The 26,926-nt window shown below is 58.9% G+C and overlaps 3 protein-coding genes across 5 annotated transcripts; 2 read left to right on the top strand and 1 right to left on the bottom strand.

The window, feature by feature from the left end:
• Positions 1–3: 3 nt before the first annotated feature.
• NDUFA3 (NADH:ubiquinone oxidoreductase subunit A3) lies at positions 4–2,379 on the top strand. 2 transcript variants are annotated; one of them, XM_042918925.1, is made up of 4 exons: positions 4–121; positions 345–419; positions 1,707–1,784; positions 2,229–2,379. In XM_042918925.1, exons 1-4 carry the CDS (start codon positions 19–21, stop codon positions 2,318–2,320), a joined length of 348 nt encoding a protein of 115 aa, XP_042774859.1. In that variant the 5' UTR covers positions 4–18; the 3' UTR covers positions 2,321–2,379. The 2 variants fall into 2 exon arrangements, with proteins under 2 accessions (XP_042774859.1, XP_042774858.1); XM_042918924.1 differs by having other exon boundaries at positions 318–419.
• Positions 2,380–2,440: 61 nt separating this feature from the next.
• TFPT (TCF3 fusion partner) lies at positions 2,441–9,940 on the bottom strand. 2 transcript variants are annotated; one of them, XM_042918918.1, is made up of 6 exons: positions 9,532–9,940; positions 8,867–9,125; positions 6,281–6,351; positions 3,341–3,410; positions 3,043–3,261; positions 2,441–2,591 (listed from the first exon to the last, which is right to left on the bottom strand). In XM_042918918.1, the coding sequence occupies exons 1-6, from the start codon at positions 9,552–9,554 to the stop codon at positions 2,472–2,474; spliced, it is 762 nt and encodes a 253-aa protein (XP_042774852.1). In that variant the 5' UTR covers positions 9,555–9,940; the 3' UTR covers positions 2,441–2,471. The 2 variants fall into 2 exon arrangements, with proteins under 2 accessions (XP_042774852.1, XP_042774854.1); XM_042918920.1 differs by lacking the exon at positions 9,532–9,940 and adding an exon at positions 9,244–9,496.
• Positions 9,941–10,018: 78 nt separating this feature from the next.
• Positions 10,019–25,167, top strand: PRPF31 (pre-mRNA processing factor 31). The gene is made up of 14 exons (XM_042918883.1): positions 10,019–10,100; positions 11,305–11,489; positions 11,592–11,652; positions 14,184–14,267; positions 14,863–14,960; positions 15,869–15,975; positions 17,759–17,928; positions 19,766–19,923; positions 21,202–21,291; positions 22,633–22,760; positions 22,841–22,913; positions 23,375–23,503; positions 23,599–23,697; positions 24,776–25,167. Exons 2-14 carry the CDS (start codon positions 11,313–11,315, stop codon positions 24,899–24,901), a joined length of 1,500 nt encoding a protein of 499 aa, XP_042774817.1. The 5' UTR covers positions 10,019–10,100; positions 11,305–11,312; the 3' UTR covers positions 24,902–25,167.
• The last annotated feature ends 1,759 nt before the right edge of the window (positions 25,168–26,926 follow it).

Below are 26,926 nucleotides of genomic sequence, written 5' to 3'. Positions count from 1 at the left end.
GACAGCTGCTCTTTGCCAATGCGCACGCGCAGATTCAGCGAAGCCCCCGGCGCAGGGACCACAACTCCCAGAGTGCTCCGCGTTCTTGTCGCCGCCGCCGACGCAACCAAGATGGCCGGGAGTAAGTGCTGGCGCCGCAGGCGCGCGGGGCCGGGTGGTTCCGGGAGCCCCGAGCAGTGTCGGGGGTAGGGCAGGGCCGAGTCCCGGTAGAGGCGGAGGGGTCCGGGGTTAGCGGGAGACGCGGCGATCACAAGAGGGCTCCTTCAGGGTGGGGGTGGCGTGAGAGGGTTAGAGGTCATCAGGGGCATCCCCTGCAGGGGTGACCCTCCTCGCCCCCGCTCCAGGACTCACCGCCTTCCTCAAGGATGTCTGGGCCAAGGAGCCGGTGCTGGTCGCGTCCTTCACCATCGCGGGCCTCGGTGCGTGAGCGTGCATCGCCCCCACCTGGCGTCCCAGCTTTACCCCCATTCCCCGCCCTCGCCAAAGGTCCCATCGCTCCCCACCTGCGTCCATCCTGGAGCTCCGAGGCCCTGTCGCCGCCCTCAACGTTCTGTTGCTCCGCTCGTGTGTCAGCGCCCCCACGCCGACCCCTTGCCTACCCCCCTCGCCAATATTATGACCCCTTCCCACCCGTACACACCTACCCAAGAGGTCCGTGATCCCTCTAAGGGACAGGTTCTCAGCCCTGGGTGTCCATTAAAAGCACCGGAGCGGTAAAAATGTCCGAATCCTACCCACTTTCCACACTCGCTATCAACCAGATTCAGTGTGGAGTTGAGTGGGGTGGGGGTGGAGCAGGGGAATCTGTATCCTTTGCAAATCCCTCAGTGCTGCCTTGATTGATAACCTCTGTTCTAGAACAAGGCTACTCATACTTCAACGTGCACTGGGGGTCACTCGCAGGCTGTCATTGCATAGGTCTGGGATGCAGCGTTTATATCAGGGTCCCAGGCCTTGTCAGCACGGCTTATCTGTGGGCCACACACTGGGTAAGGTTCTAGAGCCCCTGTCCCATACGGCCGCCACCGGCCACACTAGCCACTGAGCACCTGAGAAGAAGCACTTTTACGCTCGTGGAAAGTACACACCAGATTGCAAGGAACAGGACGAGTATATAAAATATCTCAAGCTTTTTGCATGTTGACTATATGCTGAGTTGTTTGGGATGTACCAGGTTAAAAATTTTTTTAAATTCATTTGTATCCTTTATTTTTAATGTGAGTGTTAGAAGGTGGGAAATTAAAGATGTGGCTCTTATATTTGTTTTGGACAGTGCTGGCCTAGAACATTGTTTTATACTCCCTCTGGGACTCCTGGCGCCCACCCTAGGTGAACTGTAATTTCTCAGAGACTAATCCTTTCTCAATGATAACCCCCCTTTCCCTGATTTTGTTACAGTTCATGATTTCTTTGGAACATTCCCAAAAAGCTCCCCTCCTCTACCACCCCTGCTGCTTCATGACCACCTCTATGGTCCTGCACTCATTCGGTGACCACCCCTATTTCTTCCCTCCACCCCCTCTCCTGATGATAAATGGGGATCCCAGAGTGCCAAGGGGCCTCCTGGAGGGGCCAGGACCTCCCTGCTCCCCTCCTCCCATGCATTTGACTCCTACTTTGCCGAGATTCAGCTTCTGCCCCTGACCACCCCCAACCCCCCGCCCCAGAGCCACTGTCCCCTGGGCCTCACTCCTGTCTCTCCACAGCTGTAATTCTGCCCACCATCAGCCCCTTCACCAAATATGCCACCATGATCAACCAGGCCACGCCCTACAACTATCCAGGTGAGCTGGAAGGAGGGCTGCCCAGAAGGGGTGGGGGTGGGGGTAGACCTCCCTGTGCTGGGGGAGGAGTAAGTATGGGTGGGTCTTTCCTCGGCAGGGACAGATTCTGCAGTGCAGGCTGGACTTTGTTTTTTTCTTTTGCGATCCAAACCACGTGCCATAAAACTTATTTCCTGTCTGTGTTTACACTTCTGAGTTTCTGTCATTGCAGATTTGTATTCCTCTCTGGGTTTCCTTCTCTGTTGCTTTCTGGATTTTTGTCATTCTGGGTCTCTGCCCTCTCTGTTCTCCCATCCCTCTGTGTCTCTGTACGCCTGCTTCTCTGTGTCCCCTCTGTCCCCTGGGGTCCCGTTTCCCTCTCTGGGTATAAACTGCCAGTCTAGCCTTTCTCTATGGGCCTCCCGAGATCTGCTGGTCTCAGTGGGCCACCTTCCTGCCCCACAGTGCCCCTCCGAGATGATGGGAACATGCCTGACGTGCCCAGCCACCCCCAGGACCCTGAGGGTCCAAGCTTGGAGTGGCTGAAGAAACTGTGAGCACCTCCGGTGACATGGAGGAGGCCCCTCCCCTGTGGCCAATAAAATGTGAAAAGCGACCCCAGAATCTGAGTTTGTGTGCGATCAGAGGTGGAAACAGTAGACGGTGGCCAAGGCAAGTCTGTGGGTCAGTTTATTGGAGGCAGGGGGGTCAGTCAAAGGGGGGGCTGGCTAGAGTGGGGTAGGGCAGCAGTTTGTCTGGCCCCCGAGAAACCCAGCTGGAGTCCAGGGCCTCATCTGCTTCGAAGCCGAAGTCTTCCTCCACCTTAATCTGGGGGAGAGAGGGGCAGGCATGAGCAGGCCTGGGACCTAGAGAAAGGCCGCTGGCCTCACCATTCTGCCTCCTCAGACAACCTCAGGCACCTCGGGGAGAACCCCAACAGCCCTGCCTTCCCTTCCACCCCTGTTCTCTGATCCTCCTCCTCCTCCTCTGTCCCCACCTGCTCCAGTCCTCCGACCTGCCCCCTACCCAGCCTCCTCCAGGTCTCTCCCAACCTTCTCCATCCTCCTTCCTGCCCCCCTCCTACCCCTCCCTTCTCCAGGTCTCTCTCCTTCCTTTTCCACCCAAGTCCCCACCTGGCTTTTTCCAGCTTTCTCCTTCCCTGCCCATCCCGGCCCCTGCAGCCCAACCTGCTTCCTCCAGCTGCCCCAGGCCTGAGCCTACATGGGCCGCAGGGCCCGGCTCCCACAGCACTGTCACAAAGCAGGAGCCCTGGTCCCACCTGCACTGGGGCCAGTTCTGGAGTCAGCACAGCTCCGGCTCGGCGTCCATCCCGGGGCCCTCGCCGCCTCTTGCGCCCGCTGGGCCCCTCACCAGGGGTCGGGCTGCTGGGTTCTGGGGGTGCGGGTGTCCTTCGGGGCGGGGACAGCCCCTCCTTCTCTGGGGGCTCGTTCTCCGCGTTGCCAGGGGTGGGAGCATCTGTGCCCTGGCTGCCCTCGTCCTGGTGGGGGGAAGGGGCAGCAGATGAAGGCTGCATCCCATCGCCCGGCCCGCCCGGCCCGCCAGGAGGCCGCGCTCACCTCCAGCACGATGGTGAGCTGGCTGGCGCGGTAGTCATCGCCGTAGGCATCCAGCACTCTCATGAGGAACCTGCTCCAGAGAGAGGCCCCCAGGGGCACAGCGTCAGCGTCCGGTGGTTCGGGAAAGGGGTTCGGAGCTCCCAAATCTGAGACCTGAGTGCCTGATACCTGCCCAGCCAGTGGGACCCTGGGCCGCACTAGGTGACCTCTCTTCACCTGTTAACTGTCAACAGGACGCCACAACCCTGTGTGGGCGGGTGGCCGTGAGGGTGACCCTGCAGCTAGACAGTGGTATCTCCTAGTGCTCACTGTGTGCGGGCTCAGAGAACATTCCGGCGTCGGCTGAGTTCTTTACCAGGAACCAAAGGGCTAGAGAAAGGTGCAGGGCACTCCTGCTGATGCCGCCTTCTCCGCTTCCGTCTCGGCTTCCAGGGCTTTGGGGTTCTTCTGTTTGTTTAAGCTCTGAATGCTACCTGTGGGCCGGCGCCCGGAGGAGTGCTTATCATGCAGTCTCATGGTGTGTCCACAGCAGCTCTGCACCCGTGTTCTCAGTGCTAGGGACACATTGGGGAACCAAACGAAACCCCTGTGCACACTGAGCTCAGTTTTGCAGGGGGACCATCAGCCAATCAACAGAGCAGAGTAAGCTGTGGGGCGCCTGGGTGGCTCAGGCAGCTAAGCGTCCGACTCTTGATTTCGGCTCCGGTCATGATCTCAGAGTCATGGGATCAAGCCTTGCGTCAGGCTCCGTGCTGACAGTGTAGAGAGCCTTCCTGGGATTCTCACTCTTCCTCTCCTCTCCCCCTGACCCCCTACACCCCCACCCCCCGCCAGCACACACGTGCTCGCTCTAAAATAAGAAAAAAAGAGTAAGCTGGAAAAGTAGGGAGGAGAATACAAGGATACTTGGAAGAGGGCTTGAACCTCAGATGGACGGTGGGGGCCGCCTCACGGAGGCGAGGGAATGGCAGGAAAGCCTTTCCGGCTGAACGCACAGCGAGTACAGCAGCCCTGAGGCGGGAGCAGGGGGTGTGCTGGGGACTCAGCTGGGAGCCTCTGCAGGGTTTTGAGCAGAGAAGTGACTTGGTCCGTCTTACTCTTTATCTTTTTTTAACTTCTAAAAAAAGTGTTTTTTAAGAATTATGGTAAGACGTTCATAACATACGGTTTGCCAGCGGAACCGTTTTTAAGTGTGCAGCTTCGCGGCATTAAGTACGTTCACACTGCTGTGCAACCGTCCCACCATCCGACTCCGGGGCTCTCTTCCTCTTCCCAGAAAGAAACCCTGCCCCATTAAACCACCACCATTCTCCTTTCTGCCCCTGTGACCTTGACTGAGTGCCTCGTATACGTGGTATCTTGTCCTTCTGGGACAGGCTTGCTTCCCTAAGCACAATGTCCTCGTGCACGGTGTAGCCTGTGGTGGGATTTCCTTCCTTTTTAAGACTGAATCATACTCTCACGTGCAGACATTTTGTTCCTCCGCTCACCCATACCCAGATGCTTGGGGCCTTCCACATTTGGGCTCTTGTGAATATTGTTAGGATCCTGGGTGGGCACACCTCTGCTAGTGACCTGCTTCCGATTCTTCTGGGGACACGCTAGAAACGGAATTGCTAGATCTCATGGTAATTCTGTTCTTAAATTTGGGGGAACTGCCTTACCGTTTTTACATAGTGGCATTTTTTTTTTTTTTTTTTTTTTCTGAAAGAGCGAGTGCACACAGGGGAGGGGCAGAGAGGGAGGGGGAGAGAGAATGCCAAGCAGGCTCTGCACTGTCAGCACAGAGCCTGATGCAGGGGGTTGATCCCCTGACCCTGGGATCATGACCTGAGCCAAGAGCAAGTTCCCACGCTGCTGGTCCAGGGACCACACTGTGAGAACCACAGGGCTGAGCTCCAGATAGATGGTTCAGAGGGTGAACCGTCCTGACTGATGTGTATTGTTGAGGGGAGTTTACCAGCTCCAGATACCTTCCCAACCTTGTGATGTTTCAGCCACGCAGGCCACTGCCGGCTTCGTAAGCTCTCTTGGTTCTACTGTAAAGAGGATGTTGGCTACTGGTGCAGATAGGAAAAGTGGTTCACCCAGGGTGTTGGGACAGGGGACCTGGGAGAGGTTAAGAGGCCAGGGAGAGGGTGGCAGGAATTGGACAAGGAGCCATGTCCCTGGGCCCAGGGTGCTGGCATCCTGGGTCTGTTCTGAGGTTGCAGCAGATGAGGGGGGGACAGAAAGCAGCAGCTGGGAAGGTTCATTCTCCGACGCGAGCAGACGGGGGGCTGAGGGGGTGAGATCAGGGTTAGTTCTGGATGCCTGTGAGGTGACCAGAAGTCACTGTCCAGCGGGTGGACACTGTCCAGAGCTGCAGACAGGATCGAGGGTTGGCAGCGCTTAGGTGGCCTTGCCACGGTGTTACAAGTGTTCCGGAAGTGCACCCAGAAACTTCCCGCACCTGCACCATCCACTGTAGTCACCACTGCCCACCTGCCGCTGTTGGGGAGCACCTGGCATGTGGTGACAGTGACACAGGAACGGGCTTTTTGATGTTGCGAATTTTCTATTTCATTTCAACGAACTAAGTGTGTCCTGACAGATGTTAAATTTCAACTTTAATGAAGTTTCAGGTGAAGTCGCCACCTGTGGGTATTCAACTGAGACAGGAAGCAGGCTCAGAGTCCCCCAGCAACACTGCCCGAAGCCAAGCCCGTGGCTTCACGCCACGCCCCTTCGTTCTCGCCCCGCCTCTCCTCGTCCCCCCCCCCTCCCCCACCCACCCCCCGCGTCTCCCGGCCAGGCGGACTCCACTCCCGGCCCTGGCAAGCCGCAAGCGCTGGGGGCAAGCGCTGAGCCGACAGGAAGGGGGCCGGGAGCCCGAGAGGTGGCGGAAGCAGCAGCGGGGGAGCGGAGGCAGGGGGCCCGGCCTGACATGCAAGGGGTTACCTCCGCTCCTGCTGAAGCCTCCGGGTTATCCTCTGCACCTGGTGGAGCCTGTTCAGGACCCGCTCGTTCACCTGCAGGGAGGCAGCAGAGCGCAAGGGTCACCGGGACTCCCGTCGCTTACTCCACACGTGCCGTGCCGTGCCGTGACCCCGGGAGCGGCCACACAGCCTCTCCCTCCATCCCCTCCACTCCGGTGGGCCTCCTTCTGTCCTGGGGGCTCCCCCACACGCCTGCACCGCTCCCTCAAGTCTGAGCTCCCACATTCCCAGTCAGGGACCTCCCACTACACTGCAGCACCCTCTCCCTGCCCCCCAGAACCTGGGCGCCCAGCCCCTCCTCTCGGCTTGTTTCCTTCCCACACTCCTCACTGCCTTCTCGCCCACCCACTTTTCTTCTTGCTCACCGTCTGTCTCCCCCACCGGGACATAAGCTCCAAAGGACAGGGACTTGTGCCTGTGTCCCCATGCCTTAAGCAGAGCCTGGCAGAGGCGGTGCTCCACGCATACTTGCTAATAAATGCATGACTTTCTGTCATGTCAAGTGTCGCGCAACACCAAACAGGCCAACTTGCTGGAGATTAGGCAGGAGCTGGCTACCTTGGAGCCATCAGAGAGACACAGATGAGCAGGTTCCGCCCCTGGGTCAGAAGACGTGGGCTCCGACCCCAGCCTGCCACTTTGCTGGGTGACCTTGGGCCAGTTCCTTAGAACCTCCCTGAGCCTCAGCTGTTTGCATTTGTAAAAACAGGAATAACACCACCACCTATTCCTAATGGGGAGTGGGGCGGGGGAGGTGGGGCTAAGAGCAGAAGCTCAAATGCCAGCTCCATTTGAGCAGATGATTGAGTCCCTGTGGACCCCAGCATGACGTGTTAAACAGGGCTGGGGTCCCCACTGCCAGCTGGGGCAGTGCAGGGGTGGGGCGTGGAGTGGGTGGAGACAGCAGGGAGCCCGGAGATGCCCTGTGCGGAAAGCCTTGGGGGAGCCTGGCACACGGTGGGTGCTCCCCTATGACAGCGGTCGCTCTGATGGCACCACCCGGGTACTGAAAAGCCCTGTGAACGCAGGATTCCTGGGATGAAATGTTACTGCTGTCACTGCTGTTGTGGAATTCCCCGAGAGGAGTCCCCAGGGGGAAGAGTAAGAAAGCAGCGGTGGAGGAGGGAGGAAGGTCGGGGTGAGCTGAAGGACGGCGTGGAGGCAACCGCGGTCTAGTTCGAGATGTATGCTGTCTGGTTCGTGTACGTTACACCCGATCTGTCCACAAACCATCTAGTGCACGCCTGCGCGCACACACATACATAAAACCAAATGGCTCTTCGCGTCCTGTGCACATCCTAGCTGCCGTTGGGCGTACACAGCTTGGGCTTTAGTGCAGCTTCAGGGGGGACGTTTTAGTACACGGGGCTGACTGCTCCCTCCCACTTGCCCCGTGGTCCTCCAACACCTCCTGTCAGAGCACACATCCAGCCAGCCCTGGGTGAACCGAGGTCCTGCTCCAGGCAGCCTGACGCACTCCTCATCCTAAGACGGCTTGAACGCCCACCCACGGTCTCCATCTGCCGCCTCCTGACCCCCCGCTCCAGCTCAGACCTCGTGCTGTCCTGCCCGGGCCACTACACCAGCCGCCCCTCTTCCAGCGCTCCCCATCACCACTGTGAGGGTTTGGATGGTGTGGGTGGAGTCCTAACTCTCCCAGTACCGCAGAACATGACCTTCTTGGCACATAGGGTCTTCACAGGGGTGTTGGAGTCAAAGGTCACTAAGTGGGCCCTGATCCAACATGACTGTGTCCTTCCAAACGGAGGAAGCTGGGGCACAGAGAGACATGCACAGGGAGAACACCACATGAAGGCAGAGATCCACCGGTCAGGGAACACCATGACTGCCAGCAAGCAAGCCCGCCGCCACCCTGACCTTGCCCTTCCAGCCTCCATAACTACGGGAGGGTGCATTGCCGTTACTTAGTACCTGGTGACAGGAGGCCTGTGACACTAACACAACCTAGCTCAGTCTTTCAAACACCCAGATCTGACCCTGTTCCTCCCTCCGTTTGAAAACTTTCAGGAGCTCCTCCTCCCTTCAAAACAAAACCAAACCCAAACTTCGTGCCCTGGTGTTCCTGGCCTTTCTAGATCTGGTCCCTGCCAAAGGTGCGTTCCTCATTCTCACCAAGGAAGCTGATGCTGTGATGCTGTGTATAGAACCTGTGTCTGGGGCAGGAGCCATGGGGATGGACAGGAGAAGGATCCAAGCGGGATTGAAGAGGCAGGATGGACAGGACGTGAGAGCCTGACGCGAGGGGTAAGGGGGACTTGAAAAGCCTGATCAGCGGGAGCACCAGAGGCACGTAGGAAACATCAGTGAGCTGATCTGGGTGGTCAGGGTCGCTGGTGAGCACACCGCTCTCCAGGTGCTTTGCATGTGCCCGACAGGTAACAGGCGCAGAGCAAACGAACCATGAATGAATAAATGAATGAAAGGTTCATTCAGCTAGGTAAGGAAAGCTGGCATATGGGCAGAGATGGGGAAGGGGTGGTGATTTAGGCCAAGGGGCCCCCAAGCCGAGGAATCCGCACTCACCTACCTGCTCGATCTCCCGGCAGCGCCGACCTAGCGCCTGGTACTTCCTTCGATTTAGTTCTCGCTGGCGCCGCCGCTGTCCCCGGGCGGCCTCTTCCTCTTCATCTCGCTCCCGGAGCCCAGAGCCGCCCAGACCCCCAGACACGAACTCCACTTCTGTCTCCAGCTCGCTCTCCAAGATGTGACCACCGAACAGCGGAGGCAGCGCCAACTCTGAGCCTGGCGGCGCTGAGAACTCCTCAAAGCCCACGGCTGCCATGGTCCTGCAAGGTCAGGGGGCTCAGGGACCCTGAACTCCCGGCCCCCAGCCCCCTCCGGATCCTTCAGATCCTAGAGTCCCACAGGAATCCGAGCCCCATCCCTTCGTTCCAGGATCCAGACCTCCAGACTCTTGCTCCCCGAGGATCCGAAGGAGTTCAAGCCCCCAGCCCTTCGTCCCAGGATCCAGGAGCCCAGGCTCCCGACCCCTGGTCCTAGGATCCAAAACTCCAGACCGTAGCTTTCTCCCCGCGGATGGCCCAGCACAGACCCTGGTCCCTTAAGAGCGCTAAGCGAAAGCAGTTGCATGAACTACAATACCCATCCACCCTCAGCTAAAAGCGCAGACGGCTGCACGTGCTGCAACCGCAATGTCTCTTGGGAGTCGTAGTTTTATGCAAAGCCACTCACCCCTCTCTCTGTTCCAGTTCCATGTCTGTCTCCCTCTCCGGACGCCGCGGGTCTCAGAACTTCCAACCTCGCAAACCTCCAGGTTAAGTCGTTCGCAAAACTACTTGTCCCATCAGGCTTTACGGCCACGGCATCCGGGACTTAGCCGCTAGGCCTTCTGGGGGTTGTAGTTCCCTATTTCCGGCTTCACTCCCCACCCCCTCCACCTCCACCCCGAGTCCCGGCTTAAAGGCCTTGCTTTCTCGTCGCACTCCTCTCCTAGTGTCCGAGTTGTCCCCGTCTTTATTCTTGTCTCGACACCTTCTCGCCCGGCTACGGCGATTCTCCGCTTAGCAGCTTCAGTCCTCGGCAGGCCGTAAACCGGACAGATCCGTCTCCTCTCGGACTCACCGCTTCTCCGCCTAGCGGCAGGAGCTAATAAAGTTGTTGTTCCAAAGGCAGCCCAGGGCGGGAGCCAATCAGAGCGCAGCTTTGCCGCGACGACGGCGCGAAGCTGAGACGTCATCGGTGAGCGTCAACCGCTGTCGGGAAGCGACTCGCCTAGAAACCGTCTTGCCGGCTGGGAAGAGGTGTGTGCGCTGTGGACGCGGGGAGGGCGGGAGCCCTGATTCCTGGGGCCGGGGGCCGGCGTGCGCAGGGAGGCAGGAGGGTCTCATACGCGCAACTGGACTTCTGAGGCTTGTCCCCAACTGCCGCCTCAGGGGCCAAATCTGTCCCGTGATCCGTTGGGTTTGGCCTGTGCTGCGGGGATTTCGGGGGTTATAGTTTTAAATTATCCACTTAAATGATCGCTTGGAAACTTTGAAACAGAGATTCTGCGTCAAAGTTCTGAATCTTTTTTGTTGAAGAAAGAGCACCTGACAACATGTTTGGCCGCTTGGCCAGGCGTGTCTGCAGCTGCGCCTCGGCTGCGCGCTTACATTGGCCGTGAGGCCCCCGGTGTCCGAGTCCCGCTGCTCCCGGGGGCCCAGCCCCCAGCGTGCTTCACTCGACACATTACCCATGCAGCCTCTGTTTTTATACTTCCTTCCAGGGACGGCAGTGTAGAAGGGAAGGAAATGAGGAAGGGGGGTTGTTTTATGGAAAGGAAGGAGGAACGGGAAGGAGGAGAGGTGTTTTACGTTAAAACAAAACAAAAACAAAAACGAAAAAAAAAACAGTGGGATTGTATCTTGATGAGTAGTGTTTCCCATTCTTTTCCACCCTCTGGGACTCAAAATAATAATTTTGTCCAGCGCTTGGAGTACGTGAGGAGGCTGCTCATGGCCAGAGGGGACCGGCCATGAGGGCCTCTAGACACCTTAGGCCCCACCTGGTTGCCCTGATGTTTAGGGAGATCAATATTTTAGGGTATCTGTCACTCTTTTGGGGCCCTACAGTTTTGGGGAGGGATCTCTGTTATAGGAGAAAAAAGGATCCTAGGAGACGTCCAATCTCAAAGAGAGGATGTGAATTTTTTTGAGTCTTAGGTGGTGGCATGAGGGGCGTGCTGTGTCTTGCCAGTGACGTGAGTGTGAGAAGGGTAGGTGGTGGGAGCTGTGACCAGAGACCACCTGGTTCTGGAAGGTTTGTTCATGGAGTGATTCACTGGGTATTTATTGAGCACCTATTATATGCCAGACACAGTTAGAAGCTGAAGAACAAAGCAGATGAAAACACCTGTCCTTATGGAGCTTGCTTGCTCGTGGGGTCGATCCAATAAGGACCAGGGCCTTCTTGGGGAGAAGCCCCCTCTCGTTAATGAAGGGGGGACCTCGCTCTCCCTTCCCATAGGTCTCGGCATGTCTCTGGCAGATGAGCTTCTGGCTGACCTTGAGGAAGCGGCGGAAGAGGAGGAAGGAGGAAGCTATGGGGAGGAAGAAGAGGAGCCGGCGATCGAGGATGTGCAGGAGGAGACACAGCTGGATCTTTCCGGGGATTCGGTCAAGAGCATCGCCAAGCTGTGGGACAGCAAGATGGTGAGCGGGCTGTAAATAGGGGCTCCCCGCAGGGGTGATGTGCGCAGTAGCTCTTTTTCCTGAAGAGTTCCGAGTTCCGACTCTCTTGTCTTCCCTGAGCAGTTTGCTGAGATCATGATGAAGATCGAGGAGTATATCAGCAAGCAAGCCAAAGCTTCAGAAGGTAACTTCCCCCTCCCACGTCCCTCCCCTGCCCCGCCCCTTGGCTCCTCCACTGCTTGTGGCTTTGGAAGTTCGGCTTGCCTCCTTCTCAGACTTTTTGAGAGCCCTCTTTTCTTTTCTTTTCTTTTCTTTTCTTTTCTTTTCTTTTCTTTTCCTTTCTTTTTTTTTTTTTTAAATATTTATTCATTTACTTTTGAGAGAGAGCGCACAAGCAGGGGAGGGACAGAGAGAGAGAAAGAGAGAATCCCAAGCAGGCTCCACGCTGTCAGCACAGAGCCTGACACGGGACTCGATCTCACAAAACTGGGAGATCGTGATCTGAGCCGAAACCAAGAGCCGGACGCTTACCTGACTAAGCCATCCAGGCGCCCCTTTCTTTTTCTTTTCCATCCCAACCCGGTTCCCTTCTCTCCTGAGAATACATTGCATCATGAAGCTGACACTTCTTAAGTTCTCGCCAAGCGCTTACTTGCTGCAGAAGGACTCCCCTCAAGGCTTCTCAAGTGTCAGTGATTCACGTGTCCGGTTAAGGGTTTTGCCACCTCCGTAAACCACTCGTTTCATTATTTACTTTACATTTTTCTCTAAAGCAGCATGGTTTTTTCCTTCAGTTTACTTAAGAAGGAGGGGTGCCTGGGTGGCTCAGTCGGTTAAGCGTCCGACTTTGGCTCCGGTCATGATCTTGCGGTCTGTGAGTTTGAGCCCTGCATCAGGCTTTGTACTGACAGCTCAGAGCCTGGAGCCTGCCTCGGATTCTGTGTCTCCCTCTCTCTCTGCCCCTCCCCCACTTGTGCTGTCTCTCTCTGTCTTTCAAAAATAAATAAATGTAAAAAAAATATTTTTTAAAAAGAAAGAGAAGGAACATTACTGCCATCGTGTGTGGAAAACTGGTATCATTTGGTAAGTAGTGAGTGACCCTGCAGCGGGCAGTTATCGGAGCACCAGCTTCCGGGAGTGCTGGGGTGTCTCGAGCGCTCAGCTCAGCTCTGACAGGTTGCTCAGAGCTTGCTCGCGGTCTTCTTGCCAAGGGGGAGCTCTGGGATGGAACTGACTGCTGAAGCGGCCACGGGACGCTGTCGGGCACAGCAGCGGGTGGTCAGACCTGCTCCCCGCTCTTCGCTTCTTTTCTTTAAAGTTTTCCTGAGGCACTCAGTGGCGGGCCCCTGGAGGCACCGGGTGCCCTGGGGAATCCGCCCAGCTCTCCACTCTGAGCTCAGGCTCTGGCGGAGCTGACAGGCAGGTCCAGGCAGCTGCTGGTGGGCAGCACCTGCTGGGATGGAGGGGGCTCCGGACGCTGGAGCCGCTGGAGGGGCGGGCTGACCCCAGCTCTGGGGCCAGGGAAGAGCCAGTACCTGAAATGGACTTTGAAGCGTGAATCCACACACCAGACGGAGAACAGCGGCCGCGTGCCCTGGGAAGGAGCTGTGCGTGTAGAGCCTCGCTTATCTGCTGTGCTCATGGCGGCAGAAGAAAGTGCCAGATCCTGCAGGGTTCTGAACACCAAGCTAGGGGGCTTCTCCATCTGACGAGCTGTGGGGAGCAGTGAAAGTGACGTGTCGGGTCAGGCTCAGGGTTAAGTCAGACCTGATGTCACCGGGCATCTAGAGTGGGAGGCGGGCACGGGACATCTCAGCACTGGGTGGCGGTTGTGTCTAATGGATATGCAGGTTGTGCCGAGGGAGCAGAGACGATTCCAGGGTGCCTTCCGAGTCCTAGGGACGTAGAGACACTTGAGCCATCAGAGTTAAGAATGTGGATTCTGGGGCCATATCTCAGCTCTGCCATCTGCTGGCTCTGTGACATCAGGCCGTGTCCCTCCATTTCTTTCTGTGCAACATTGGTCTAATTTGACGCCCACACCTCTGGCTGGTTGTGGGTAAGAGGTTAATGCCTGCAAGATGCTTGGGACGGTGGGAGACACACGGTAAGTCCTGTGTGTGTCAGCTGCTGCTTCTGCTGCTGATGGTGATACCTTCACCGTCGTTGTTATCGTTGTTGAAACCTGGAGAGGAACGTTTCAGAAACCGATGTGAGGAAGGGATGTACCAGGGGGAGGGAACAGCATATGCAGAGGCCCAGAGGAGAGCAAAGCAGCCCTGGGTGCTCAGGCACTGCAGTCAGCCCTTTGGGGCGTCATGAGAGGGTGGGGCTGGGACGGTGCAGAGGCCAGCTGATACCCCGGAGTGGCACCAGTGTGCCAGGCATTGTTCTGGGCACAGGGAGGGGGCAGCCCTGGGAAACAGACGCAGTTCTTGTTCTCCCAGGGCTTCTTGGCTTTTGGGAGCCTCAGACTGCAGTCTGGGGAGCTAGGCCCGTGGCCTCGTGGTGTGGGGAGCCGCCGGAGGGTTAGTTCCAGGGCAAGATGGGGTCATGACGCCTGGAGGGCGCACTGGAGGGGGAGAGATGGGGGGTTTGCAGACATGCACACCCACCTCCAGGCTTATTCCTCCAGCCCCTCCAGCCACACCCCGTCTCCCCCCAGGTGCGGGAGCCTAGACACACACACCCCCAGGCTGTTTTTCCCCCTCACAGTGATGGGACCAGTCGAGGCGGCCCCTGAATACCGGGTCATCGTGGACGCTAACAACCTGACCGTGGAGATCGAGAACGAACTGAGTGAGTGCCCTGAAGGGCGAGCAGAGATGGCCCTGCCTGGCGTCCCTCACGGCCCCCTCCAGTCCCCAAGGAGGGCAGAGGCAGGATCCTGGTCGCCTTCCCCACTGGCCTCCCCAGGGTCCTGCCCCCAGACTCCTCATTTAGTTCAAGTCCAGGTTCGGCTGCTGTAGCAGAGTGGCTTATTTGAGAAGGAAGCGTGTTTTCCTGTGATGTGAGAGTCTGGGTGAGGCCCCCAGGCCTAAAGTCGCGGCATCTGGTGTCGGGCCCTTTCTGTCTTGTTGATCTGCCACCTGTGTCAGGGTCCAAGGTGACTGCCCACCTCCACATCCCACCGGCAAAAGAGGAAGGAGGAGGAGGGCACAGTTCTTTAAGGGGTGACCTGGAAATTGCATTTCACTTCAGATCACGTGTCGTAAACCAGAACTAACTCACGTGGCTGCGTGCAGCAGGGAAACGGCGTTTTTGCTGGGTGGCCGTGAGCCCCGCTAAATTCAGGGCTTCAGTCACTAAGGGAAGAGAGGCAGTGGATGTTGGGGACAGCCAGCGGAGTCCGCCTGCCCCCTCATCAGACGCCTCGCCTCTCTGTCCACTTCAGACATCATCCACAAGTTCATCCGGGATAAGTACTCAAAGCGATTCCCCGAACTGGAGTCCCTGGTCCCCAACGCACTGGATTACATCCGCACGGTCAAGGTGAGTGCACCAAAGTGGGGACTCAGGAAGAACTGAGTGATGGGGGGCAGGGCCCTGCCCTTGGACCCCCGGGTCTAAGGGGAAAGACTCCCCTCGGTCAGCCTTCGGCCCCTGGGAACAGAGAGCAGGTGAGCGGCCTGGAGCCACGGCTCCCGAGGGCTCATCTGCCCTCCCCGTTCTCTTGAGGCCAGGAGCTGCTCTAGGCTTCCCAGCAAAAAAGGGGTGGAGCCTGGAAGGAATGTTCTCAAGGCTGCTCTGCCCACCTCCAGGCCCACTCCTTCCCTGGGTGGGCCTCCCAAGAAGGGCCTGGAGCTGGTTGAGGCCGAGGAAGCAGGGAGGGAGATGAGGGGGTGCCCCGTGTCGGCCAGCGCTTCTCTGGCCGTGCTTGGAGCAGGTGGCATTTGAGTGGAAATCTGAAGGTTGATGCAGGGGAAGCCGTGCAGAGACTTGGGGGAACTTATGAGCACCAAGACCCCGAGGCGGCCGGCGGTGGGGAGACAAAGTTGGTGACGCCGGATGCCATCTGACCTCCAAGGCTTTGGGCCTTACAGGAAAGCCCTGGGAGGGTCAGGCCCAGGTGGAAGCAGGGACACGGGTGAGGAGGCTCCCTCGTGAGTCCAGGAGAGGAGGATGGTAGGGGGCCGTCCGCGCAGGGAAGCAGCATGGTCGTGTTTGCGCTCCGAGTTGACACGGGTGGCAGGGCCTCCCTGGGTGGCTGGTTCTGGATCAGCAGTGTGGTGCTGATGCCCTCAGCAGGGAAGTTCTTGGAACTGGTAGGAGGTCCTCTGTGTACAGAGCCCAGCTTTGCCAGTGTCCCCAGAAGAGACCCGGGTGGCTGCATGAGCAGGAGAGGTTCTCGGGCCTCCCTGAGTCTCCGGGCCTCCCCTCTCTTGCCCTCTCGCCCCCAGGAGCTGGGCAACAGCCTGGACAAGTGCAAGAACAACGAGAACCTGCAGCAGATCCTGACCAACGCCACCATCATGGTCGTCAGCGTCACCGCCTCCACCACCCAGGGGTGCGTGCTCAGGGGCGAGGAGTCACCGGGGCCCCAGCAGGCCCATCTAATGGCAGAGGAGGATCTCAGGGTCCCAGTGGGCGGGTGTCTGTCTCAGGAGGACAGCTCATTTCTGTCCCACGCATGTGGAGTGAGTGTGGGGCCTGGAGGTCCTGAGTGGTGAGGCAGAGGGCCAGCCTGGGTTACAAGCGTTTGTCTCGGGCACGTTCCCCCTCGGTGGGATGAAGGTGTCCGTAAAGGCAGGGACCTGGTTTGGGGCCCTTGGTGTCCGCCTGCCCCTGTGGCATCCATGCTGTGTCTAAGAGAAGGACGTGTCCTTAGCTCCAGAACAGCCCTGTGGCGTGGAGACCTCCCTCGGGCTGCACTTCTGTTGACTGAATAAATGCTGACCGAGCGCCAGGCACTGTTCTGAGGACAGAGAGAACTCAGCAAAACAGCTCCTGTCTGGGGAGAGGCAGGTGTACCCGCAGGTCACAGGCTGGAGGGCGAGTGTCAGAGTGCACACAGGTGCCGAGTGGCCTGGGGCGCAAGAGGAGGGGCACCTCTCCAGACTGGGGCAGGTGGCTTCCTGGAGGAGGTGATGACTCAGCCTCATGCAGGGGCCAGGGTCTCTAGTGGGAGAACACTGGGCTCTTAGCTCGCCACTGGGGGGAGCAGCCTTGAGCCTCAGCCCACTGGGCTTTGGTTGTAGGGGCCTAGGGCGGGCTCCACGGTCCCTCGTCTGTGCGTCATAAGCGCGACGGGGCAACTGAGGGAGGGAGGGGTATGGCCGGGTTTGGTTGCTGGCTCGCAGCTCTGTGGCCGCCGGGTCCCTTCGCCGTCCTGCCCTCGGGTCCCCTCTGTAAAGTGACAGTGAAGACAGCCCACCTTTGTGGTTTCCTTCAGCAAGTACTAGCCCGGCACCTTCCGTGTGCCAGGGTGTGCTGGGCACGCTGCTGAGAATCTGGGTTGGGGTCCCCTTGGGGGGCTGCTGTCTAGCGCCAGAGGTGGACGGGAGGCTCGGTGGATCGCAGCTGGTGATGGTGCCCGAGGGAAGCAGCAGGGCAGGAACCTTGGTGCTCGGCGAGGCTGAGGCCTGGAGGATGAGGAGGGGCCGGCAGGGGCACGTGGGCAAGGGCCCGGCCCGGGCTGACAAGCGGTGCTGACTGAAAACCTAGGATTCCCAGCAGCCCTCGCTTCCAGGCTAATAGCACTTACGGTAGCCCTGAGGCCGCACACGTGCATCCACACATATATGTTGTGCCTACACGTGTGTGTGTGTGCACACACGTGTGTGTGCACATATGCCATACCCACACATGTATATGTACACATGCGTGCATGCACGTGTATGTGCTGTGCCTACATGTGTATATGTGCGCGTGTGCGTGCACATATACATATGCTGCGCCTACACGTGTATATGTGCACTGTGCATGCATGCATATATGCTGTGTGTACATGTGCACACGTGTGTGCGTGTGTATATGCTGTGCCTACACGTGCATGCGCGTGCACGTGCGTGCGTGCATGCACGTCATACCTACGCATGTACATGTGCACCTATACATGCTTGTGTGCATGTACATATGTGCACACACGCATATATGCTGTGGCTACACGTGTATATGTGCACACGTGCGTGCATGCATATACGCTATGCGCACATGTGCACGTGTGCACACACGTGCGTTTGCGCATGAGCACACAGCCAGAAGGACAGGGCTCCCGTGCCCGTCAGGTGGGGTACACAGGAGGGGCCGGGTCTGTCCCAGCCACGTCCCTAAGTCCCGAACCACCGCAGGCAGCAGCTGTCGGAGGAGGAGCTGGAGCGGCTGGAGGAGGCCTGTGACATGGCACTGGAGCTAAACGCCTCCAAGCACCGCATCTACGAGTACGTGGAGTCTCGGATGTCCTTCATCGCGCCCAACCTCTCCATCATCATCGGGGCGTCCACAGCCGCAAAGATCATGGGTGAGGTCCTGGGGCAGAGTGGGGGCAGAGGGCCGACCTTGGACAGTGTGATCGTGGAGAAGCCACACCCCTCGTGTATGAAACGGGGCATCTGGCCCAGGGCCCCAGTGCCCTGTTCTCTCCCTGTCATCCCTCCTGGAGATCACAGAGGTCGGCCAGCCTGCTTGTCCTGCAGACCCGCAGAAAGAATGGTGGCCCTGAGGAGGGCTGGCCTGACCAGCCCGGAGGAGGTGGTGTGGCTGCTGGGGACCCCGGCACTGCTCGGCCAGCACGTCCCGGCAGCTCCCGGCTCCGCACAGACCCCTGGGCTGCCCAGCATAGGCGGTGTGAGCCGTCAGGACCATGGTTTCATCCGTGAGATGGGGACAGCAGTCCTGATGACGGGTTGGGACTGAAGGGTGGGCCTCCTCAGACTCCTTGCGGTCTCCGAGCAGGCGCCCCCTCGGGCTCCTAGCCCCTTCAGCTGAGGGGCTCTTCGGGGACCTGGGTGGAGCAGCTGTGTGCTAGGTTGCTCGGCTGCCATAACAAAGTAGCACAGGCGGGGGTGGCAGGCAGTGGGGGCCTTAAAAACCAAGGTTCGTTGTCACGGGGTCCTGGAGGCTGGGAGGCCAGAAGGCGGGAGCAGCGTGTCGGCAGGCTGGGTTCTCAGCTTGCAGGGGGCTGTCTGCCCAACTGGCCTCTCCTCTGTGCGTCTGTGTTGTGCTCTCTTCTTGTGGGGACACCGGTCGTGCTGGGTCAGGGCCCATCCAGTGATGTCATTCCCCCTGAATCCCCTCTTTCGTGGCCTCGTCTCCAAACACAGCCACATTCTGAGGTCGTGGGCGTGGGGCTTCGACACAGGAATTTGGGGAGACACGGTTCAGCTCCTAGCGCAGCCTGGAGTGGCGGGTGTGTGCGGGCTGCGGTGGTTTCGGGGCGAGATCACTTCAGGTGTGGATCCTGCCTCCCCCTCACTGACCTCCCATCTTCACGTGCCTCAGTTTCCCGAGTGGTGATTGACGGTGTGCTACTTTCCTGTGACTTCCGGGCTGAAATCAAGGTGTCGGCCGGCTCCTGCATTGCTTTATGGAGGTTCTAGGAGGAAGGAGCGGAAGGAGTCCGCTTCCGGGCCTTTCCTGGCCCCCAGAGGCTGCCTGCACCCTTGGCTCCGGGTTTTCCCCACCTTAAAGTCTCCTGTCTCACATCCCTGTGACTCTCTGCCTCTCCCTTCAGCTTACAAGGACCCTTGTGCTTCATAGAATCCTCCCCTCCCTCCCGCCCCTCTCAAAGTCCTTAACTGTGTCTGCAAAGTCCCTTCGGTCCTATAAGGCAGCACGAAGGTTCTGGGGACTCTGACGTCAGCTTCTGGGCGGGGGGCGCTCTGCTCACTTGCAAGTTACCATGCCTTGATCGCTTACCTAATCCTTAAAGACGCCTAGTGCGGAGCCTGGCACACAGCAGTCCCCCATGAAAGGTAAACGTTTTTATCTGCAGCTTCTCTGCGCTGGGCCTGGAGACAAGCCCACAGGAACCCAGGGGTGACTGACACCAGGCCCCGTCATCAGAGCGTCCCCAGCCTGGTGGCCGCTGTTCTAACACAGAGCAGGGGCTGTGTAGCTCTGTAGACTCTGGGGGCTCCTGTTGGGCCGCCTCCCCACTGTGCACCGTCAGGCAGGTGGCTTCACCTCTCTGGGCCTCCTCGGAGTCCTCCCTCCGAAGCGGGACCCATCAGCCCTCCCTAGCAGGGCCAGCTCGGGAACTCAACCAGAAGCTCAGGTTAAGGCACGAAGTGTGCAGTGAGCCCCCAAACAAGTGCCGTGTTTCCTTTGACCTCCTCCCTCCCTCTCTCCTGCCGCAGGGGTGGCTGGGGGCCTGACCAACCTCTCCAAGATGCCCGCCTGCAACATCATGCTGCTTGGGGCCCAGCGCAAGACGCTGTCCGGCTTCTCGTCCACCTCTGTGCTGCCCCACACTGGCTACATCTACCACAGCGACATCGTGCAGTCTCTGCCCCCGGTGAGCCGCCCTGACACGTGGGCCCCGTGGAACCTTCTGCTGTGGCAGAAGCAGCCTTGTCCGGGGGGCAGCGTGAGCCTCAGCAACTTGCCCCTCTGCTCCCCGGTTCCCACTGGTCACAGCTGACAACAGTGGTCAGGAGCTCGGACGACAGGGTCACATGGAGCGTAAGAACAAGGACCCTGGAGCAGATGTGCTGGGCTTGGGATTAACAACGGGGCAAGAGATGTGAGCTCTGTGTCTCAGTCTCCCTGTCTGTAAAATGGGGGGGATAGAACCTGCTTCCCAGGGTTGTGATGAGGACTCTTATGTATGCAACACCTTCAGGTCACGCTCGCACATAAGAAGCAACATAAGCATTAGCTTGTGAGGTGCAGGGGTCCCCAAACCACCCCCAGCTTCAATAACCCACTAGAGGGAGGTGCAGACTCACTGAGCTGACGCACTTGAATTGTGGTTTGTCACGAAAGGACAGACTCCCAGCAGCCAAGGGAGGAAGCGGGTGGGGTCGGAGCCAGAAGTAGCAGCCACGGCACTTCCAGACCTCCTCTCCCCGTTGCCCATGTCACTCCCAGCCTCCACACGTAACAGCGTGCGGGGGAATCGCCACCAGGGAAGCCCCACTGAGCCTCCAAGTTGGGAGTCTTCTCTGGGGTTGAGTTGTGTAGACCGGACCGGGTAGCCCATGTGGCTGATCTGGGTTCCAGGTTGACTGAGATCCTGTAACCCAGACATCCCCCTGGGCGTCTCACATGGTTGGTCTCTGCCTTGTCCAAGGTCCCAGGCCAACAAAGGCTACCTCCCAGAGCTGAGGGCCAGGCCGGAACTCTTAGGGCAAGGCTGCTTTTCGCCACGCGAGCCACTGCTAACTTTGTTATCGTTATTTATCGAGACGTGGCTGTGGGTTTACGCGTACCATCTTGGTGCATCTCAGATCATGGGCCACCTGCCTTTCGTGGCGCAGGACACAATTTTCTGATGCACAGATGGATGTGTTCTATTTTAATCACTTTCTTTTTAGCGTGTGACAGTCTTCCACTGCAGTAATATAGATGTCTGTGCAAAGGGGCTCAAGTTTTTGAAAAGTGGGCTGAAAGAAAACAGCAATGGTGATAGTTTGTTGCGGTAACACGTTATTACAGGTTTTCACAGTAACGCGTGGCAGGGACGGTGAAGCGCTGGTGGGCAGAGGGTGAGCCCTGGTGCCTGTGGTTTCTGAAATGCTCAGGGCTCTCAAACGAATTCTCTCACTGACTCTGCCCCTTCCTGCTGCTCCAGGATCTCCGACGGAAAGCCGCCCGGCTGGTGGCCGCCAAGTGCACGCTGGCAGCCCGCGTGGACAGTTTCCACGAGAGCACAGAGGGGAAGGTGAGGCACGGGCGGGCGTCTGTGTGGGTCTGTGGTGTGTCCTGTGTCCTGGGGGGAGGCACCATCAGGGGACCCAGCACACACGAGCACTGTTCTAAGTGTGCGGGGGGGGGGGCGGGGGTGTCGTGTGTTAGTGTCGTCGTCCAGCCCTGTGGGTCAGAAGTCCGCCGAGGGTCCCGCTGTGCTGAGATCCAGGTGCTGGCACAGCATTCCCTCTGGAGCCTCTTGGGGAGGATCCGCCCCCTGCCTTTCCCAGCTTCTGGAGGCGCCTGCTGCCCGGGGCTCGCAGCCCTCCTCCGTCCACACTGCTGGCAGCGTGGCGTCTTCTGTCTCTCCCTGACTCGAGGCCTGTCTCCACGGGTCCTCCTCTGACTCCTTTAAGGACGCGGTGATGACGTGGGGCCCACGCTGGCCATCTAGATCGTCTCCCGTCTTCACATCTCTCACCTGATCACACCCACAAAGTTCCATCCGGAGCGGAGACGAGGATGTGGACACCCTGGTGGGGCGGTTTTGCCTGCTGCACCGGGACCTGTCACCATCCAGACTGTCATTCAGTTCGCCTCTGTGTTCCTCAGCAGACCCGCTCTGTGAAAGGGGATATGTTTTGTGTCTTGTGCACTGGCGTCCAGACACCCAGCCTGGCACAGTGTTCAGGGTTGTGATCTCCCTCCTTTCTCTCTTCCTCTCAACCACTGGTCGAGATGCTGGGGGTACCGCAGTGAGCTGCTCAGACCAAAGCCCTGTGTGCGCATGCACGTTCTGGTTGGGGGCAGGGCGAGGGGGCCAGGGACATCTGTGCTGTGTCCAGGGACGCCGTGTCACTGCTGCGTAGGGGTCCAAGGGTGCCGGGCTGGTGGGGGAGGTGGACGCTGTTCAACCAGGATGTCGGGGGCGGGGGGCTTCTCTGAAGAGGTGAAGGTGTAATGTACGTACACCTGGGTCAAGCTAGCAAGCAGCTCCCGTGAGTGCCTGGGGGAAGAGACCCAGGAGGAGGGAGCGGCCAGTGCGCAGGCCCCAGCCTGGCGGTGGGGCGGGGTGGGTCCTGCAGAGACCTCGCTGCAGCAGAGGTGCTGGAGGGGGGTGGCATTTGGGGTCTCTCTGAAGGAAGAGCTTGCTGGGAGAGAAAGCACAGAGGTGAAGCTCCCGGGTGACCCCACTTGCAGAGGCTGGGGCCAAAGGCTGGGGAGGAGGCGCGGGCCTGGGGTTGGCTGTGTTGCATTTGAGGGGCTGCCTGCACCCCCATCGAGGAGACAGTTGTGTGTGTAGTGCAGTGAGGAGTCTGGGCCCGAGAGTGGACGGGTCCCCCAGGCCCTGATGGGACCCTCGCGCCCTCCCCAGGTGGGCTACGAGCTGAAGGACGAGATCGAGCGGAAGTTTGACAAGTGGCAGGAGCCACCCCCTGTGAAGCAGGTAAAGCCGCTGCCTGCGCCCCTGGACGGGCAGCGCAAGAAGCGAGGCGGCCGCAGGTGGGTCCCGAGGCCCGGGGTCAGGAGGAGGGAAAGGGAAGGGGCTCACCCACCAGCTGACCCCCGGTGCCCATCCCCAGGTACCGCAAGATGAAGGAGCGGCTGGGACTGACCGAGATCCGGAAGCAGGCCAACCGCATGAGCTTTGGAGAGGTCAGAACCCCGACCCGGACACTTCGCCCTTTTCCCACTGCAGGGCCTCAGGGGTCGTCTTTGTCACAAGCGCTGTCCCTCTGTCCCCTGCCACGTTTCTCCTCTCTGCTGGGGCACTACCCCCGCCTCCAGTCTCTCCCCCACATCCATGCACCCCTACACAGCACTCTGTGCCGGCCCTATCCCCCCTGCCCCCCGCCCTTCCGTACATGTCCTTCCCCTGGCTTCACCTCCGCCACTCTCTTCTCTGAGCATCACCCTGCTGGTCCTGCAAGAACTAGCTCGAGTGTCCTTTGGTTTGCGAGCCCGGCTTCGGTTGTTAACGCCGTGCACGCACGTGTGCGTGCACACACGGCCCCTCTCGGGGGTCATCTTGGCCCCGCAGGCACCTGAATCAGGTGAACGGCCGGGTGTCTAGCTGATGGAGAGTCTAACTCCGGGATGCCTTCTCCTCCCACCAGATCGAGGAGGACGCCTACCAGGAGGACCTGGGCTTCAGCCTGGGCCATCTGGGCAAATCAGGCAGCGGGCGGGTACGGCAGACACAGGTGAACGAGGCCACCAAAGCCAGGATCTCCAAGACACTGCAGGTACAGACCAGGCCTGGGCGGGTCCAGGGGTGAGGGGGCACCGGTGGGCAAGCCCGGGGCAAGCCCAGACGTCCCCTGCCCCCACCTCCCCACAGCGGACACTGCAGAAGCAGAGTGTGGTGTACGGAGGGAAGTCCACCATCCGCGACCGTTCGTCAGGGACAGCCTCCAGTGTGGCCTTCACCCCACTCCAGGTACTGGACGCCAGAGTCAGGCGGCTCCACTCCCAGCTTTCCCAGCAGCCCTGGGCTTTAGCCTCTTCTCCTGTGAGACAGGCACACGATCGAGCTCCTCACAGGGCTGGTGTGGACGGGGCATCAGTGAAGCCCCTGGAGGGCATGGCCCCCCGGTGCTCAAGTTAACAGGGACAGAAGGGACACGGTCCTGCCAGCAAGCGCAGGCTGGCTTTAGACTCAGGCTGTGGGCGACCCTGTGACCTCGAGCGGGCTCAGCCCCTCCCTGAGGTGCTGGGTGGTTGGGACAACCGCAGGCCCTCGTAAGAAGGTTCATAGCTGGCTGGGAGGGTGAGGTCCCAGCCCGGCCAGTGCACAGGATGGAGCCACTGCGTCCGTCCCTTCCTTGGCTTACGCGCCCACAAAAGAGGGCTGGTGTGTCCCACGGCATCGAACAGAACAGCTTTCCTCTGTCAGCAAGGGTCTGCTGAGCACCTAAGTCCCCTGCACCGTTGGAAGAGCCGGGGGTAAAACCACAGACACCAGGCAGTAAGCCTTGCCTTTGTGGACCTTATGGGGTGGCAGGTCAGGTAGGTAAGATACACAGCCTGTCGGAAAGTGGAAAGTGCACGGAGAAGAGGGGGTGAGGGGTCAGGTTGGAGGCCCCCAGGGAGGCCTCAGCCGCAAGGTAGGATTACCGTGTGGAGGATACTGGGAAAGGTTCCAGCCACTGCGGGGCCCCCAGCGCGGGTCACTGTCCCTACCGGGGTTGGTGTGATTCGCACCACGGCGGCAGGGGAGCCGCTTCACTCTGTGACTCGGTTTCCTTACTCAGGAACCAAACCGGGTTGGCTGTTCTGAAACTGTTTTTAAAATCACCTGGAGGACCTGTTAAATATTCAGATGCCCAGGTCCTCCTTTGGGGCGGGGGCAGTTTGGTGACTGGCAAACTGTCCTCATCACCTGGAGCCCCAGGACCATTGAGAAGGGCTCCCTGACATTTCATGATCCTCTTACTGGGGCCGGGTGGGGGGGGGCGGGATCCTGTCAGCGGCCAGCCCAGCTCCCCACCCCATCGTCACCTCCCCCGCCTGCCCAGGGCCTGGAGATTGTGAACCCGCAAGCAGCCGAGAAGAAGGTGGCCGAGGCCAACCAGAAGTATTTCTCCAGCATGGCCGAGTTCCTCAAGGTCAAGGGCGAGAAGAGCGGCATCATGTCCACCTGAGGGACTGTACCCAGGTGGCTGCCCCTGAAGCTACGGGCCCTGCCCTTCTGAAGAGACCCGGGTCAGGATCGGGCTGGGAGTGTCCCTCAGCAGCCCTGTGCCAGGACTGTCCGAGGAGGCATGGGAGGAGCCAGTCCCCTGAGCACCAAGATGGCCTCCCCATCTTGGGGGATAGAGCCAGTCTTTATCATGCTTCATCTTTTTTACCTAGAAAGGGAGATACTTTTGGAAAAAGTGCAATTAAAAGCACATTATCAGGTTCTGTTCCTGGGGAGTGATCATTTGTCAAACACCTGCACGACTGGAGGAGTCCGCTGTGGGGCTTGGGGGACAAAGCTGGGGCTCCCGATCCAGGTGGTGTCTGGGCCCCACCCTGGCCCTTTGCTTCCCTGTCCTGGATTCCAGGAAGAGCAGAGCCCTCTCCGTCTCCAGACCACTTGGAGAACGTCCATTGTTTTGATGCTCCCAAGTGATATGGCTGCCCAAAGCCCCAGCCCTGAAAACGGGCCAGCCGGGGTGGCTGTGGGGTCTCAGGTGTGCAAGCCTCCATGCCAGAGGTCCCTCGTGAGGACGTGAAGGACGCCCAGGACCTGCTCGGTGTTGGGCTTCCCATCAGGGTCCGGTGTGTGGAGTGGTGAGCCAAGCCCCGATCGGGCCAAGCACACAGGCTCCCTGCTGGCAGGGACTCAGTGCTGTCAGAGTTCCTGCCAGCTCAGCAAGTGGAGCCCCCAGGCTGTCTTGGAACCGGGGCTCAGCCAAGGTCTCCTTCACTTTGGCTGAGGGGCACGTGGCCTATAGGCAGGTGGGGACAACGCTGGCAGCAGAGGCAGTCCCAGCAGCTACCCTGCAAGAGCTAATTCAGGAAGAGCCCCACACGGGGGCCCGTTTGCTGTGTTCTGGAGCCGGGCTCCACAGAGTGTCGGAGCCTGGTCACTGACCCGTGAGGGCAGTGCCCCTCTTAGTCACCCAGGAGGTGGGTGCACAGCCCGCCCTGCACCTGTGCCCGCCTTCCCCCCTCCATCTCGCTCTCTCCCTGGGGCTCTAGCCGGCTGGGTCCTCGCTGAGATCTCCCTTCCTGTTCCTGTCTCTGGGCCGCCCCCCATCACACTTGTTCTAAGTGTGTCTCAGTTCAGGGCTCAGTCTGTGGACCTTAGCAGCTCTCTGAGTCTCCTCTCTCACATCAGAGTCTACATCACCCCGGGGGATCCTTCTAGTGGCCGGCCAAATTACCTAGGTCGCTTAGCTGTGTCCCCACGTTTATCCTGGAGTCTTTAGATGAGCCCTGTTTGGAAGTGACAGCCTTTGCTGATCTCTGCTGATGGGTCTGCCCGGGGGAGGGCGCTCTGCCCGCCCCTCTTCAGAGCCTCCACCTCCGTGGCCAGAGTCAAGAAAGAATCGGAGTCACCTGGTGCCACAGTCCTGCATAGTCTTAGAACAGAGATGCTCAAAACTGAACATGCTTGAGAATTACCTGGATGGCTTGTTAAAACCAGGGTTTCAGGGCCCAGAGTTTCTGATTCAGTTGGTCTACGGGGGAGCTAAAAAATGTGCATTTCTAATAAGTTCCCAGGTGATGTTTATGCTGCTGGTCCAGGTACGTCACTGAGAACCCACTGCTCCATAAAATTCTCTGTTAGATTAGCTGCATGTTGGAATCATCTAAGCAGATTTAAAAATTACTATCTGGTTCATATCCTCGAAAATTCAGATTTCATTCACCTAGGGTAAGCCCTGAGTGTCTGGCTTTTTTTTCCAAGCCACCCAGGTGATTCCAATTGCAGCCGAGTTTGAGAACCACTGATCTGAATCCTTGCTACTCAAAAATGCGAAGTGTGGACCATCAGCATCACCTGGAAACTTGTCAAAAACCAGAATCTGGGATCTGCTGAACCAGAATCTGCATTTTAGCAAGTCTTCAAATGGTTCCCAAGACCTCTGAGAGGCCCTGCTCCATCCAAGGGCCACACTTTGAAGAGCGAAGCTCTTGATGAATGACTCTCAAACCCCAGTAAGCATGGGAATCAC

The sequence above is a fragment of the Panthera leo genome, chromosome E2, assembly GCF_018350215.1.
Source record: "Panthera leo isolate Ple1 chromosome E2, P.leo_Ple1_pat1.1, whole genome shotgun sequence".
In the NCBI taxonomy this organism is placed as follows: Eukaryota; Metazoa; Chordata; class Mammalia; order Carnivora; family Felidae; genus Panthera; species Panthera leo.
The sequence above is the reverse complement of the archived record's forward strand: the minus strand, read 5'-3'. Positions and strand labels throughout refer to the sequence as shown.